At 42.5% G+C, this 17,216-nt stretch overlaps 1 protein-coding gene across 4 annotated transcripts in view; it reads left to right on the top strand.

Moving 5' to 3' along the window:
- The window catches only part of SMAP1 (small ArfGAP 1), a 72,823-nt gene that overhangs the window by 23,168 nt on the left and 32,439 nt on the right, over window positions 1-17,216 (top strand). For 2 of the 4 annotated variants that reach the window (XM_063313255.1, XM_063313264.1), the window contains exons 3-6: window positions 2,399-2,484; window positions 3,544-3,619; window positions 13,604-13,678; window positions 15,773-15,853. In XM_063313255.1, the coding sequence (XP_063169325.1) occupies window positions 2,399-2,484; window positions 3,544-3,619; window positions 13,604-13,678; window positions 15,773-15,853 (318 nt within the window). The remainder of the gene's footprint in view (window positions 1-2,398; window positions 2,485-3,543; window positions 3,620-13,603; window positions 13,679-15,772; window positions 15,854-17,216) is intronic. The other 2 variants (XM_063313273.1, XM_063313281.1) reach the window with 1 other exon arrangement.

Raw genomic sequence — 17,216 nt, 5'->3', positions numbered from 1 at the left:
ACTCTTGCTCATCTAAAAGAATTTTAAAAATAAGAAAAAAAAAGCTAACAGAATTTTTCTAGGTAGTAGTATAATCATTTCTTGAATGTACTTCTGTGTGAGAACTGCATCTTGCAACAAGTTATTTTATGTGTTCAAGATGGACGTGTACTTTCCAATCTTAGTAGCAACTTATACATAGCAGTATTGGTGAAAGATAGGTTGTGCAAATGTTCTGACTCAAAACAGGTTGTTCATTCCTTATACCAGGGCATTCCAAGTATTCCAGAAGTTATTTTGTTCTAAGAATTCTGGCAGGTCACAAAAGCCCATTCTGGGGTTGATTACTTCTAGAAAATTTGGAGCACTTTAGAGTCTGAATATTTAATTCTTCAAACTTGCAATATAAAGTTCTAGGTAGTAAAAATGTATCCATCAATTTTTAATGATCAAAAATATGAACTATTTATTATTACCTTGCTTTGTTTTCAAGCTTGTATTTTTTGTAAAATGTTTATACTCTGCTTTCTGTTATATAAATTCTGTTGTATATTTTTTTATAAAATGTTTGTCCCTATTTTCAGTTCTATTGCATATTATTCCTTTTGAAAGCAGAAGGAATAATATGCAATAAAATAATCCTTATTTGCTCCCATATGGTTTGATATTTATGCAGATGTTTATAATCAGGGTCTAGAATTATTTGTTTTATGTTCTTTGGCTTTCAAATAAAATTGAAAATTCATTGAGCCTGGCATACTAATTTTAATTATTATTATGCCCATGAAAAGTTTTACAAATAGAATTCTAATACATAGAATTCTTCATTCAGTTATTAAAATGCAACTCACAAAACTGAGAATAGCAGTGGTAAAGGTATTTAAAATAAATGCTTCTAAATTATAGAATAAAATAAGCAAATTCTAAAGCATGTGCTAAAATAAGAATACTGATGAGTTGCTGAAATAGATTTAAAAGGAATGTTATAGCATTAAATGTTTCTCTTGCTGAAAGCATTCAACCTCTGTAAATGTTGCTACTTTTACACGTTGCTGTAATGGGCCTATATGGAGAAAGCTGGGGCTCTCAGACTTTGCTTCCAAGAAGCCCACTGAGTCTTTACATGCTGGCCCTGCCTTCTACTTTGGATACTGTCCTGGTAATTCCTGCTGCTGTCATCTCTTTCCCAGCAGGTTACCAAACCTGACTTTTTCCTCCTAATCTTGGTATATGAGAGAGCACTCTCCTGCCCTGTGCTGTCTTTCTGGTGACTAAAAGATCAAGCTATAAGAACTGAAATAATTTCAGCTGTCTAGCCTCCTAGTCAGATAACAGATCCATGTTGCTAAAGGATTCTACCCTTCCTTGGGAGGTAGAAATAGACCAATCTCACAACAAAATAACAAAATTGAACTGGATGGATGGATGGATGGATGGATGGATGATAGATATAGCGCAAATACAAGCAGTAAAATAGATAAATTACCAAAATCATTCCAATCACAGGATAGCAGCTGCTAAAAAGAAATTTACAAAAGAAAATGCAGTGTCCCAAGTAGACCACAAGATGGCTAACACAAATAAAGAAAAGCTATTTGTAAAGAGATTGGAGTGAGATTCAAATTATACCATAAAAATAATTTCTTCATACCCAGCCTTAGGTAGGAAGGCAGACTGACATTACACAGAGTTCAGTAGTTGGTATAAAGGAATAAGAACATAGGACAGTAACAATTTAGCTTTAAACCATATGCAATTCCCAGCTAGATGTGTTACCTATTTCTATAGAAATAGTAGTACGTAAAGCATCTGCTTCTGTGTTTCAGTTCTCCTGGACTTCCCAGCCTCTTATAAATAATTTTATTGCCATCATTAACGGGCACAAGCCCAGCTTCTTGGAAATTCCAAAATTTAATCAGAGACTACAGATAATGAATTTAGTCCCATGCTTCTCCCAGCATGATTCACAGCTTCTGGAGCTGTGCCCACAGCTTTAAAACAACCAGATTTTTTCTGTCTCCACAGAGGGATGATCTCATTCTGTACATGACTTTGTGTCTGCATTGCCCCCTTATGGGGATATTTATTGATAGTTTGCAATGAGAGGCTGCTCTGTCTGTCATGAATGTCTCAGCCTGGGCAAAGAGGCTTACATTCACAATAATAACACTTGTAGAAGACAATTAAAAAGTTCCAATAACTGTTAGCATATTAGGGAAATTATCATTAGCTGCAAAAGTAGTAATCTGAATATTTATACATTTTATGCTTTTATAGATTGCTTTTTGACATGCCTACTCATGAATATGCCCTATTCTGCTTTATATTAATAGCTTTTATGTAAAATGGCTATTATAGCAGCAAGTTTATCTTAACGTGCATTAAACTAAATTGAACTTGTTTTTGTCATTGCTTTTAGTGCATGCAGGAGATGGGAAATACCAAGGCAAGATTACTTTATGAAGCTAATTTACCAGAGAACTTTCGAAGACCTCAAACAGATCAGTATCCTTTTTTGCATTTCCATTTTTGAGGAAAACGGAGTAGTTATATATGATAATAATTTTAAAATGGATACATGCATGCTACACCGTGGCCAGATATAAATGTCAAGATTCTCAAAGATGTGAAAATAATTTTTTGAAAGAACCTAGAAGGCTGTTTAAACTTAAACACAATTTCCATTTTAGTTTGGTAAAGATAACATTTACTTAAAGATTATTGAAGACAGGAAAACTCTCTCATCACATTAGTGCAAAGTTACAAAGAATGTCTATGGTACATCTGGCCTATTTAAAATAAAGAACCAACATTAGCATATTAATACTGCATTAGAACTTATTGTAATGATGAATTTTGGAGGGTTTGGAACCTTAAGTTTCATCATGCAGAATTGTATGAAATTAGTTGAACTGAAACTAATTTTGTCTTGTCTTATAATGCCGTCCTTCTCATCTGCCAGTATTCCTGTTTTGTCCCTCATCCCTCCAATTTCCCAAATCAGTTATGTTGAGAAGGAGTGAATCCAGTAAGTAAGAAGTCTGAATAAAGCTATGGACACTTCATAAATTCTAATTCCCATTAGTGAAATTTACTAAATATGTTTGAAATTATAAAAACAGTTTAATTTGTTCTAGCCCCTTGATGGCACGTGGTGAAATACTAATTTTGCAAATATTAGTGAAAAAAATATTGAACTCCCATTTTTAAAATTCAATCTGAATAGAAAAATTGGAGAAAATACGATGCAGTATTTGTCATATGTATCAAAATAATTATACTGAAGTTACGAAAGTATTAAAAGGTGCCACTACAAAATCAAGCATGGAATAGAAAATTCTAGAATACTAATAAAAATTGAATATGTATCCTAATGCTTGAAGCAGTTCAGTTCTGACTTTAGAACTATTATTTAGAATGTAAACTGGGAATTAAAATTTCTGCACTGAAAAGCTCTTTTGCTTTATGGTGACTTTTTGTGTGTGTATGTGTGTGCACATATCGCACATACATGCATCTCTCTCTCTCTCTCTTTTGCCTTTTCCTTAAACTAACTGATCGCAGAGCTGTGGAGTTTTTCATCAGGGATAAATATGAGAAGAAAAAGTACTATGACAAAAATGCAACTCATGTCACCAGTGTAAGTAAATATAAATTATTCTACTCTGAATTACTGTGTAATATGTGCACATGGAAACATAATTATATTATTAATACTATAAAATGATATTACATATATCTGAGAAGAGGTGTTAAAGATATACTACACAATTAATTGCATGATAAGAGAAGCAGATTTTAGTATTGCACTTACCTTCATTGCTACTAATAATAGAATTGGTATTACTTGTATAGAAAATCAAACACCTTGATGGTTATTTGAAGGCTTAATTCAGTGAAAACTTTCACCTGTAAATCCCTACAAGATTTTATATTGTCAAACACTTTTTCTGCAAAGTGGACTTTTGTTAGACAGTTTATGGAGTCTGACATAGGGATTGTTAGGATCTAGCTCTAAATCTTAATCCCTAAGAAAAATATACTGCTACTTATATTAGTTTAAAGGCTGTAAGAAGGATGGAAGAATCTGGAACAGGCTATGGCAGTAAGGTATGGAAACACAAGTTCAGAAGAACAACAGGATAGATTTTGCTCTGTTGCTAATGCAAAATGAAAGGAATAACTCAATTAATTCGTAGTGGAATTAGTAGGGTAATTTCTCAAAGACAATGAATAGGAATTTAGTTACGTTAAACAATGCAGTTGTAAAGCACGTTCCACATTGCCATTGTTAAGCGAATTCCACCAGTTGTTAGCCAAGGATTTACCCCAATCCAAGCCATTGCGGGCTTGGTCCCTCCCAGCCCCAAGCCTCAGTAAGGTAAGGGATTGCCTCCAATTCCCCCTACACACCTATCTCCGCCCCTGCCCTTTTGGCCACCTTGCACACTGCAAAGGGGCTTCTTGGTGCAAAGGGCCAGGCTGGGTATGCCTCGTCAGTAGTGGGAGCCAGAAAACAGTGGAAGTCAGCTGGGGTGGTGGAGCGCAGGGCGGCAGGGACCTTGGAGTGTAGAGTGGCAAGGTCGACTGCAGCTGGGACTGGGCTGGGGTGGCTGAGGCTTCCAGGGGTGGCTTTGCACTGCAGCTCAGGGGCTTCTTGCAACCCCAGAGCTGCAGCGCACCAAGAAGCCTCTGAACCACAGAGTAGCAAGCAGCCTAGAGCCATGCAGTTCTGGGGCTGCTTGCCACCCTGCAAGGCAGCGCAGCAGGGCAGCCAGAAGAACAGAGATGGGGGGAGTTGAAGCGCCCCTACGGTCACAAGTGCGGGCAGGTAGCCAGGTGCCCGAATTTTGATCATGTGACTGCAGGGGCGCTACAATGGCTGTAATTTTGGGGACCAGTCATAAATCCATTTTTGACACTGTTGCAACTTTGAATGGTTGCTGAACGAATGGTAAGTCAAGGGCTACCTGTAGATGGTCTCATCATGGAAGGGGGAGACTTGTCTGTTTATAAAATAGTTATCACAGTGGGTAAGACTGGTCACAAGATACTCATTTATCAAAAATGATAAGAGATCCTTATTAGCTTGCATGCCCTCCCCGCTCCCCCACATGGAATGCTTTCTACCATTCCAACTTCTCTTTTTCCTGGATAAGGAATCACACTTCCACATAAAAGTACTGGGCTGCACCTACTCACTGTTTTGTTTTTTAAGAATTCCTCTGAGCTCTGCACAAGCCCCAAAAGCATTATTCTAGGTAAATATGATGCTAATGTTTTGCGTTATAGCACACTTGTCTGCCACTTATTAATTAAATGAAATCTTATAAGAAAATAAATTGAGGCAGAGAGCCCATTGAGCATTAATAGAGCTGTCTGCATGCATACTGATGTCCATAGGCATCATATTGTTTATTCCTGGTATAGGTTATCCACTGATGGTAGAAATGAGGGGAAAAAGTTAGGACAGGCCTTCCTGTGAGCCATGTGGCTGAAGAGTAAATTGAAAGGGCTGGTATATGTAAAGCAACCTTCCTCAAACTAAGAGACTTTCAGATGACTGGATTTTAACTATCAACTGTAAACATTCTCAGCAATAACCATGCTGGCTGGAAAATCCTTGGGAGCTGATGTTCACATACGGTACTAGCACTCATGTTGAGCAAGCCTGCTTTAAAGTAAGGCTTAAACAGTGTTTCCTATTGTTGCAGTATAGCAATGGTGGTATAAAACTCTCTGCAACCACCTTGTCTCCAGTGAGGTAGGACCCTTTAGAACATTGTATTTGATAAATCAGGTGTAGCAAGCCTAAGAAAAGCTTTAGCCTCATACCTGAAGGAGCTACTGCCAGTCAAAGTAGATCCAGCATTTGGCTAAGTGATCATTCCTCTGATACAGTATAGTGTTGTTGTTGTTGCTAGTTTTTTGTCCCACCTTTTTTATATGTAACTCAAGGTGGCAAACATACCTAATACTCCTTCCTCCTTCTATTTTTCCCACAATAACCACTCTGTGAGTTAAGTTGGGCTGAGGGAGAGTGACTAGTCCAGAGTCACCCAGCCGGCTTTCATGCCTAAAGGAGGCATGGAACTCACAGTCTCCTGGTTTGTAGGCCAGCCCCTTCACCACTACACCAGTTATATAGTTAGCACCAGAAATAGCTGCCACATTTCTAGGTCACTTTATGCTTTAATTTTTCTGGCTACATTTTCTGTATTGGGTAAGGTGAAGCTGCCTATTAGCTCATTGTAAATGGTATTGTAAGGTTTAATGGCTCTTGTTACAAAATTAGTTTTCCAGTCCTTGTAGCAGTATCCTTGCTCCTTGAAGTATAAAGTATGCAGTCCTGTTATTATCAGTAAGAGAAAATATAAGATCCACAAGAATCCTATTACCTGCCTGATGTGCTACGATTCTAGTTGGATTGAATGGGAGGCAATACAGTACGGAGCAAACAAATGGAATATAATTAGGGTATGGGTATAGGAAGAAGTAGCTTTAAAGTTGTCTTTTTAATCTAGTTTCTGCTCCATATTGAAAAGCTTTTGATATACTGTATGGTTTTGTGGGGAATTTAAAGTTTATTGCTACCCACAGTTAACAAAAGACAATTTGTATATTGGTAACATGGGCATTTGTGGATGTTCCAGAATAGAACTTGTTTTTGTGTAATGATCACTTGGGTATAGAATGAATAATACTCTAGGTAAAGCTGCAAATATTCAACTGTCATGATCGCCATTGCGATGTTTGCGACATCGTAACGGCTCGCATGACAAAGCGTGGATGCGTGTCGACTGGAGAGGTGTGGGCGATAGTCCGGACAAAGAAGGTAATGGGGTTGGGAGATCTATTGAACAACAAGGTCTCATCGCCTGGTAATCGACCATTGACACCATTGTTAAAGAAATTATCAGGGCGAGGTTTGGAAGGGCGCGTCTGGGCTTTCGAGGAATATCGAGGTCTAATCGCCCAGTAGTGGACCATTACCTCACAGGAAGATAACCAGGGCGATGCCTGGGGCGAAGGGGGCTGGACGACCTCTCACCTATCAAGTCTTGATGATCTGTCACTCCGTGGAACTCGTGGGGCACACCCGGGGAGTGGTGAGGTGGAGCGCTGTTTGGCGCGAGACTATTTAATTCAGCTTTTGGCGCGCTTCCCTCACTCTCAGCTTTTTACTGGTGTGCATTCTATTCTAAATAAAAGCCAGAGCTTAAACTTGATTTAGAGTCTGAGTCTTTTATTTAGTCTTAGGCATTCCTTACATAAAGCTGAGAGTCTTTTAAGAACAAACCTCGCTAGTCTCTACCAGGAAATTTTTCTTGCGAGAGAAGCAGCTAGCGATGACTGAACCGGGGACGATCTTGGAGTCGGCACTTCAGAGCGGAGACGCAAAGGATTCAACGCGAGTGGGGGAGGCGACCAGACAGCTTCTGGAATCGACGCTTCCGAGATGGGACATGAGCCCCCTCCCTACCCACACCGCACCCCAGTTTGGAGCCTGGAGCCCCAGCCCGGAGTGGAGGGCCCCGATGGAAGAGGGAGTCGTGAGTCAACAACACTTCGGGTGGGACGGCGCAGTGGGACCCCGGCCGGGGACACCCCACACCACTTGGAGACTCCAATACCCCCAGACGCCTGAGAGGGAATTTGCAGGACTGCCGATCGGGCAACAACCGACAGCACTGAGGATGGACGATCCCGTCACAACGGACAGGATCAGGGCTCTGGAGTCCAAGGTGCAGTCATTAGAACACATGCTGCGATCCATGTCAACTGTGGTGAGTGAGCTCACGAAGAGTGCTGCTGTGCAGGGTGCAGGGAGGGGTCTCGGCATCCCACCCACCCTATCGCTGGCCCCGAAAGGAAGGGGCCAGGCACGGGACTTTTTCCCAGGGCCCGTGGCTTTACTCCGGTGGGGGTCACCCCTACTCACTCACAGATTGGGGTTTCTCCAGTTGGTGGGATCGCTAAAGACTTTCCAGTAAAATTTGATGGCGATCCCACGAATCTGTCATTCTGTTTAACTAACGCAACAAACTACATCCAGCTATATGGACATTGTTTTGCATCAGAAGGGGCCAAAATCTTGGCTATTGCCACAAAACTAAAGGGCAGAGCCGCGGACGGGTACGTACAGATGTCAGAGTCCGGAGCCCCAGCCCTGGCTACCTTCCACACCTTCCTGACCGCTTTGAAGCGGTACTTTGAAGACCCCCTGGCGAAGGAAAGGGCTAAAGGTGCTCTGAAAGAACTTAATCAGGGGCAGAAATCGGTCACAGATTACGCCCTAGAATTTAAGGTCTTGGCAGGGAAGGTCCCTGAATGGTTGGAGGCCACCCTGATCGACATGTTTAAGGATGGCCTCAGTCGAGGGGTGTTACAATGGGCGCTGTACAGAGATGATCTGGACTCACTGCATGACTGGATCTGTCTTGCCAGGAAGGCTGAACACGCTCAGTGCACCTTCATGCTGGCGGCTAAGAGAGACAGGCTTCCTCCCAGCGGGAAAGGACCAGTGCCACAGTCGGGCCCGACATGGGACGCCGAAAGACAACGTCGCTTTGCCCGTGGGCAATGCATCAAGTGCGGTAAGGCAGATCACCGGGCGGCAGAATGCCACAAGGCTAGGACGGCACATCGCCCACCTAGACCAACGCAGAAGGCACCACAGAAACCACCCAACCCTCCTCGACGGCTGACAGGGGCACTAGCGACCCTGGACGAAGAAGAGGACGTCTACCTCGCGGGGGACGGGTTGACCGCCCTGGAGCAGCCGGCAGAAAACGCCTTCCACCTGTCCTAAACAGCGCCACTGGGCAGGTGGTGGAGAATGGGTGTGATACCACCAGGGTGAGTGCGGACTGCCCCATCCTGGCTGTAAAAATTGAACTGAGCTACTGCTCCAAGACCATCGAAGTCGGGGCTTTGGTGGACTCCCGGTGTTCCAGATGCCTGATCCACCCCAACCTAGTCGCTGCGCTAAATTTACCCTGTTTCCCTCTCCCAAAACTGCTGATCTTCCAGCAACTCGATGGTTCCACGGCGGGGGGGGGGGGGGGCGGCCACCCAGGGTACAGGGAATGTCACCCTACAAATAGGCACACACAGGGAAACCATAGAATTCGTGGTCACCCCAGTGGGCAAGCTTATAGTGGTTCTTGTAATCCCTGGCTAACTCGCCACAATCCCTACATTAACTGGAGAACCTGTACGATAACGTTTGAGGATGGGTTTTACCAGGCACCTGCTAAGGGGAAATCCCTCACTTTGACTGTAGGGAGGGCTGAGATTGTCGACCCTCAAGTTCACGCTTCCCCCATGGAGGGGTTGCCGGAACAATACGCAGACTTTGCTGACGTCTTCGGGGAGGAGGAGGCGGACCAGTTTCCCCCCCATCGCAAGACGGACTGTGCCATTGAACTGCTCCCTCATGTCCCATTGCCTAAGCCAAAAATCTACCCAATGACACAAAAGGAATTGGCGGCGTTGCGGGACTTCCTCGATAAAAACCTCGCTCGGGGCTTCATCGAACCGGCAAACTCGCCGGTTGGAGCGCCCGTTCTGTTCGGCGAGAAGGACGGTACCCTAAGACTGTGTACAGACTATCGCGGGTTAAATTCAGCATCCTTGTCAAACAAGTACCCCCTCCCCCTCGTCAAAGATATGTTGGCACACTTGTTGACTGGAAAGGTTTTTTCCAAACTTGACCTCCACGAGGCGTATTACCGCATTTGCATCAGGGAGGGGGACGAATGGAAAACAGCTTTTAACTGTCCTTTGGGCTCCTTCCAGTATAAGGTACTGCCTTTTGGTCTTGCAGGGGCCCCGGGGGTTTTCATGCAACTAATTAATGAGGTTCTGCATGACCATTTGTTTAAAGGAGTACTGGTTTATCTGGACGATGTCCTGATATACTCCAAAACTGAGAGAGAACACGAAAGATTGGTAAGACAAGTTCTCACCAAGCTCCGGCACGCTAAACTTTATGCTAAGCTTTCCAAGTGCGAATTCCACAAGTCGCGCCTGGATTACTTAGGCTACAGGATTTCAGATAAGGGCATCGAAATGGATCCTGCAAAGGTTCAGGCTGTTTTGAGCTGGGAGCGCCCGCGCACTGGCGCCAGCTCCAAAGTTTCCTGGGATTCGCAAATTTCTACAGATCCTTCGCAAAAGGGTTCGCAAAGATTGCCCTGCCCTTGACTGATTTGTTGCGGACCAAAGGCGTTGGGGAGACGCGCAAGGTAAAAAACCCAGGGGCCGTGCTCAATTGGACTCCCGCCTGTCAGGCTGCTTTCGACCGGTTGAAAGCTCTCTTTACAGCGGAGCCAATTTTATCCCATCCCGACCCCGAACGGCCTTTTGTCATTCAGGCTGATGCCTCTGATTTTTCAATTGGGGCTATCCTATTACAAAAGGATTCTGCCGGACTCTTGAAGCCCTGTGCCTATCTCTCCCGGAAATTTTCCGAGACGGAAAGGCGCTGGCATGTCTGGGAAAAAGAGGCATTTGCAGTGAAAGCGGCACTGGAGGCTTGGTGTCACATTTTAGAAGGGGCGACTTGCCCTTTTGAGGTCTGGACAGATCACCGCAACCTTGAGGCACTCCGCACGCCCAGGCGCCTCAGCCCTAAGCAGATTCACTGGGCTCAATTTTTCAGCCATTTTAACTTTCAGCTGAAGTTTATTCCAGGGAAGAAGAATTTTTTGGCAGATGCACTTTCCCGTCTGCCCCAGGACGCGGAGCCTGTCTCCGACGTCGTGGGGACTGTGCTCTCTGAGTCTCAATTGGGTTTGGCCGCTGTAACCCGGAGTCGCGCTCGGGAACAGCCTCCCCCCCCCCGCGAACGACTCCGGCGCAGCCAGCTCCGGGCCGCAGGCAACCACAGCTGCCGGGTGGGTTGCATGCAGAATTTGCCCGCGCATTAAAGTCTGATCCCTGTCTCCTTGCTAACCCTGACAAGGTTTCCATGGAACAAGACCTCGCCTGGGTGGAGGGACGTTTATACGTCCCTGACTCACAACAATCAACTATCCTCAGCCGGTCTCATGACAGCAAACAGGCTGGTCATTTGGGGTTCCTCAAATCCCTCCACTTGACCCGACGCCAATTTTGGTGGCCCTCGCTAAGGAAGGATGTCAAAACGTATGTGGCATCCTGCCCTGTTTGCGCAATGTCTAAGCGACCCTCCGGTAAACCCCAGGGGCTGCTGCAGCCCGTGGCTAACCCTTCACGCCCTTGGGATGAAATCTCTATGGATTTCATCGTGGATTTACCACCCAGTCAAAAGAAAACAGTCATTTGGGTAGTCAAAGACTATTTTTCCAAACAGGCTCATTTTGTCCCTTGTGCCTCTATCCCGTTGGCGCAACAGCTGGTGAAGCTCTTTTTGGTGCACGTGTACTGCCTTCACGGCTGCCCCTCTCGCTTGGTGACCGATAGGGGCACACAATTTACCTCACAGTATTGGCGGGCTTTTTTGAAATTAATTGGCACCGAGCAAGCATTGTCAACCTCCTGGCATCCCCAGACTGACGGATCTACTGAGATCCTCAATGCCACCCTGGAACAATTCCTCCGCTCGTACATCAGCTACCACCAGGACGACTGGGTGGATTTGCTTCCTTTCGCGGAGGTTGCATACAATAACGCTGTGCATCAAAGCACGGGACAAACCCCCTTCAGGGTGGTATCGGGTCGGGACTTCGTCCCCATTCCCAAGCTCCCACAGGCCCTGTCTCCGGTAGTGACGGCCTGTGATTGGGGTTCAAAACTCGCAGACTCCTGGCCTGTCATTAAGGACGCTCTCAGTGAGGCACAGACCTCATACAAACTTCAGGCTGACAAGCACAGGCGCCAACAGCCACCTTTTTGAGTAGGGGATCTGGTTTATCTCTCCACTAAATTTATCAAGTCACCTCAGCCTTCTAAGAAACTGGCCCCCAAATTTATTGGCCCCTTTCAGGTTACACAAATTGTGAACCCGGTCACGGTGCGTTTGGATCTACCTCATAATTTGAAGCGGCTGCACCCTGTGTTCCACTGTAGCTTACTCAAGCCGGCCAGTGACTCCTCCCGGTGGCATCCACGCACCCCCCCCCCTCCACCCATCATGATCAACGGACAGCAGCACTTCGAAGTCAAGGAGGTTCTCGACTCCCGCAAGCTTCGTGGCTCTCTCCAATACTTAGTCTGCTAGAAACACTTTCCCCACCCCGAGTGGGTCGCTGCCCACGACATTCAGGCCCCCGAGCTAGTCCGCAACTTCCACATTGCATATCCCTCCAAGCCCTTGGCTTGATTTTCTTCAGAGGGGCGGTATGTCATGATCGCCGTTGTGATGTTTGCGATATCGTAACGGCTCGCATGACAAAGCGCGGATGCATGTCAATGACTGGAGAGGTGTGGGCAATAGTCCGGACAAAGAAGGTAATGGGGTTGGGAGATCTATTGAACAACAAGGTCTCATCGCCCGGTAATCGACCATTGACACCATTGTTAAAGAAATGATCAGGGCGAGGTTTGGAAGGGCGCGTTCGGGCTTTCGAGGAATATCGAGGTCTAATCGCCCAGTAATGGACCATTACGTCGCAGGTAGATAACCAGGGCGATGCCTGGGGCGAAGGGGGCTGGACGACCTCTCACCTATCAAGTCTTGATGATCTGTCACTCCGTGGAACTCGTGGGGCACACCCGGGGAGTGGTGGGGTGGAGCGCTGTTTGGCGCGAGACTATTCAGCTTTTGGCGCGCTTCCCTCACTCTCAGCTTTTTACTGGTGTGCATTCTATTCTAAATAAAAGCCAGAGCTTAAACTTGATTTAGAGTCTGAGTCTTTTATTTAGTCTTAGGCATTCCTTACATCAACTGATTGTGGCTTATGAAGAAATGCTCAAAAAGTACAAACTACCTTGTAATATGCTTGTTAGTTTATTATTAAAAGGCTCTTTTTTCTTAACTACATTTTCTCCTGGCTTTCCAAAGAGAAGGCTTTATTTGATAGTTACATATTTAATTTAGTATTATTAATTTTCTTCCCTTCATTCATAAAACAAATCTTTTAGAATGAGCAAAAACAAAGGTGCCTTTGCTTATTTCCCTACCTCTATAGGACAGTGTTCTTTTTTAGTTGAGGACATTAATAATTCATGAGTCACACTGGATAAAACTGAACAATGAGATGTGAAGCTTAATTATTTTCTTTTGTGGTAGTGATGTGATCTTATCCAACTTCATTTCTTACTTTATATTCTAGCAGATTCATCCATTAAGCATTTACTATATCCTGATCGTTTTTTCACCTTTAAAAATACCTTTAATACATTTTGAAAGGGCAATTGACTCTGCATGCTGTTCTGCATAAAAAATAATTTCTGCAACCTACAGTTAAATACCTAGGTTGAACTGCGGAAGTCATTGCTGAATCTCATTTATCTTGCTTGAAATGTATATAAGTTTTTTTTTAAAATATTTTAAGTAGCAAAATTAGCCTAAATCTAGTTTCTTCACTTCACTTCACTTCTATAATTTTTCTCATAAATGGAAAGCAATAAAATAAGCTGATGGCTTTTCTGTAGCCTGTCATTTTGTCTTTTCTTATCTTTCATCTGCTTTGTACAGATGTCTTCCTCTGATGCTGCTCAGCCTCAGACATCTCCTTCTCTGCAAGCTGCCTCTGAGCAAAGCAAAATGGAGGTATTCCCTCTTCTTGGTGTTTATGTTGTGTTTGAGTGCAGATGTGTTCTACTTTTGTTCTTAATGGGTGCACACATCATGCTAAGTTACAGGCTAATATGCTTGTTTGTGGCTTACCATGTGTGAACTCAGCTGTTCATTGTGGTTTGTGTGACTAACGGCTTAGCATAATACAAATTCAGCCAATATGGAGTTACTTTCTGACCTAGAATCATAATTTGTCTTAGGTAAAACTAAAAGTATTTTAAGCCAAACCATAAACATTATTATATTGCATTTTGTAAGTTCACCCAAAGAGAATTTCTCTCCAGACTTCCACAGCTCAGCTTGAGATATTTCACAATATAGCATACAGGTCTGTCTTAGATTTGTAGCTTAAATTGTATCTTAGATTTTCTCAGAATAAATGTTTAATGAAGATAGTGAGTTCTGAGCAGAATTGCCAAGTCATTGGTATAATTTTGAAAATAAATTATTTTATTAGTTAATAGAATGCCTTCCTCATTTTCAGTAGACTACACTCATTTACTAATCTCCATCATTTTTTCTTTGAAGTAAACTCCTGTTTTTGTGCAAGTATCCACATAATAAAATTGCCTCTTGCAAATGCTTTCCAAAATGAGAGCCAGCTTCAATATCTGTGTCTCCCCCTTTATTGCTTTGTTAGTCATGAACATGGTTTAAAAATTACAGCCACTGGGACTTGCAGTATAGAGCTTGAATTGGAACTGGAGGTCTTTAGTCATTTGTTTGCTTGTTTGTTTGTTTAGAGTATTTGTAGGCCATCCACTCCTTTAAGGCTCAGGAAGACCTACAAAAACAAAATGACTGAAGACATTCAGATTTGTCAGACCAACCACATAATCAGACGCAACACTAAATTTGTTATTAATTAACCGTTTTCTGAATCATGTTTGTGCTTGTTAAGTCATTCAATGCAATGTGCAGTTTTAAAAAATGCAATAATAATATAACAGCACAGTAAAATAAAGGCAAAAGTAAAACAAAATATTTCTGTAACAGGATAGCTAATATTAAAATAGCTAGAATTGGGGAGATGCCACAAAAAGGGTTCTATCTTATGTACTACCCCACCTGTCCTTTTTAAATCATGAGGCATAGATAAATCTCTGATGAAAATGTAGATTCTGAGCTTGCACCTAAAGGAAGAGGAGGCCTTGCAGATAATCCATTAGAATTATGTGTTCATTGATTTAGAAGCATTTATTGATCAATATTAACATTATGAATTGGGCTTGGAAATAAATTGGAAGCCAGTACAGTTGGTTCAAAATCAGTGATATGGTGATTCTAAAGTACATATCAGGTAAGTATGTGGCTACCAGTAGATGAAGTTTTTGAACTGTTTAAAGTTGCATCCTGTATAGAACATGCTATATAAATCTGAATGACATGGATCCTAATCACCAAATCATGGGTAGTATGTATTATCAGCATAGTAATGAAACCTAATTTCGGTGCTCCAAGTGGTCTTCTGGTGATATCTTATAGAAGTTAATTAGCACAGAGTGCAATATACAGCCCATTAGAAGTCTCATGGTGTAATGACCTCAGGACTGAGCAGTAATTCCCACACCATCTCTGGGAATTTTCAGCTAAATAAAATCTAAATCATTAAACTGTGCTATTGAGTCCCTGTTAGCCAAAAAATCTCAGAATAAAAAGATCTATGATGTCTACAAGGTCCCACAAAACCAATAGCAATGAGAAAAGGTAACTGGGATGTCACTATGGGGAAAGCTGATGGAAAATAGAAAAGAGGCACAAATATCCAATTTTCTAGTCTTTCTGCTGTATACTAAGGGAAGTATGTTTAATATACTAGATATTTGAAGGGCCTGCGTATACAATAGATGGTTGGGACAGCCTTGCATGTAACTCTAAGACATACATAAACATATTCAGTACATATGCATACACATATAAGCATACATATGAAGATTGCAGTTCTGATGGAAATAAATGTCTTTTTGAAATAATAGCTTAAATTAACTTTTAGAAGGCAATATAACTAATATTTTAAAGATTCATTACATGCATTATTATAATGATTAATGGAACATCTTTCCACAGAAGGAAAAAGAAAAGAAGAAGGAAGAGAAGAAAAGGGACAGAGAACCAGAAAAACCTTTGAAAAGCTTAGGAATTGAAAAAGTAAGATTGATTTTCTCAATTGTATATTTTAAGACAATATCATTATTTGTAATTAAAAGTACATAGTGCTTCAAATTCAGTGAAATATTTTTATTTCATACTTTGACCATTATAATTCCTGGTCTTTTGGCTAAAATCACTTTCCAGGCTTTTAGTTAATATCAAGTGTAGTTTCAAAAGCAAAATCTGAGTATTTTGAATAATTATGCTTTAAAATATGAATTGTTCAACATCTGAAAGGGAAACTTCCAGGAGATGCCTGGGCTGTAGACTACACTAGAAAGTAGGAAAAAAATTAGGAAATTGCAAACAAATGACATGGACTTGTCCATGTAGACATCAGGAACTGAGCTCAGTTTCAGGGAGACTGTCATGAGCTCTGATGGCGAGCAGGAGGGGGCCCCTGTCCAGGGGGGGAAACGCATGTGTAGCAGTGAGGAGTCGAGCAGCCATTCGAAGAGACACAGAACAGATCCGCCTTGACTTTTGGGGTTTATCGGTCTCGGTTTTTCCCACGCTTCCTCAGTTTGGTAGGATTTTCGGTCTTACGTAGCAGCAATAAAGCACTAGAGACCTGCTCCTCGCCTCGGCGTGGTTCCTGGCTGGTAGGACAGAGACTGTATTTTCCCTAATAACATGAACTGCATGTTATTGCAGCTGGAAATACTAATAATGTAAAAAGTTTGTGATGGTTCCTTTAAAAAATGCATCCTCAAGGAAAATAATAACAGTTTCATAATTTCGGTCTGAGTAGGATGTTAGGTGTCTTTTTGTACTAATAATAGCCGATGATTTATCTGGAAAGGAGGAGGAGTGCTTTTTTAATAAGAGGGATCTTGACTTGAGTAACACAACAATATTGAGAGTTCTAAATTGGTTTTCCATCATGACCTGTACAGTCAGCTGTTGCCAATTATTTTTAATTTTACTTTTGAGCAGTGATTTATTATGAGGCCATTGTTGCTTTGACCTTGTACTGATGTACAAGGACATAGAGAAGAGATGGAAACTATTCCAGTTTGTATGATTTGTACTTTTGCTAATAAAGGTGGGCACATTATATGAAATCAGTATTTTTCCCCCCATCCCTCCCTGTCTGAACAGCCTGTTTCAGTTTGTCATGTTTTTATTTCCTTGCCGTTATCTTACGTATAGTTTGGAGCCTTTTTTCCAGAGATTTTATAAGATTCTTAATTCAGCCCTTCTGCTTTGCTCGCAGTAGTATGTAGTTTTGATGATAACACTGAAACAAGTAAAGCGGCATAAATAAAGTACAGGTAGTCCTTGCTTACTGATCATTCGTCCAGCGACTGTTTGAAGTTACAGCGGCACTGAAAAAGGAGACTTACAACCAGTCCTCGAA

The sequence above is a fragment of the Candoia aspera genome, chromosome 1, assembly GCF_035149785.1.
Source record: "Candoia aspera isolate rCanAsp1 chromosome 1, rCanAsp1.hap2, whole genome shotgun sequence".
Classification (NCBI taxonomy): domain Eukaryota; kingdom Metazoa; phylum Chordata; class Lepidosauria; order Squamata; family Boidae; genus Candoia; species Candoia aspera.
This window is presented reverse-complemented; position numbering and strand designations above follow the sequence as displayed.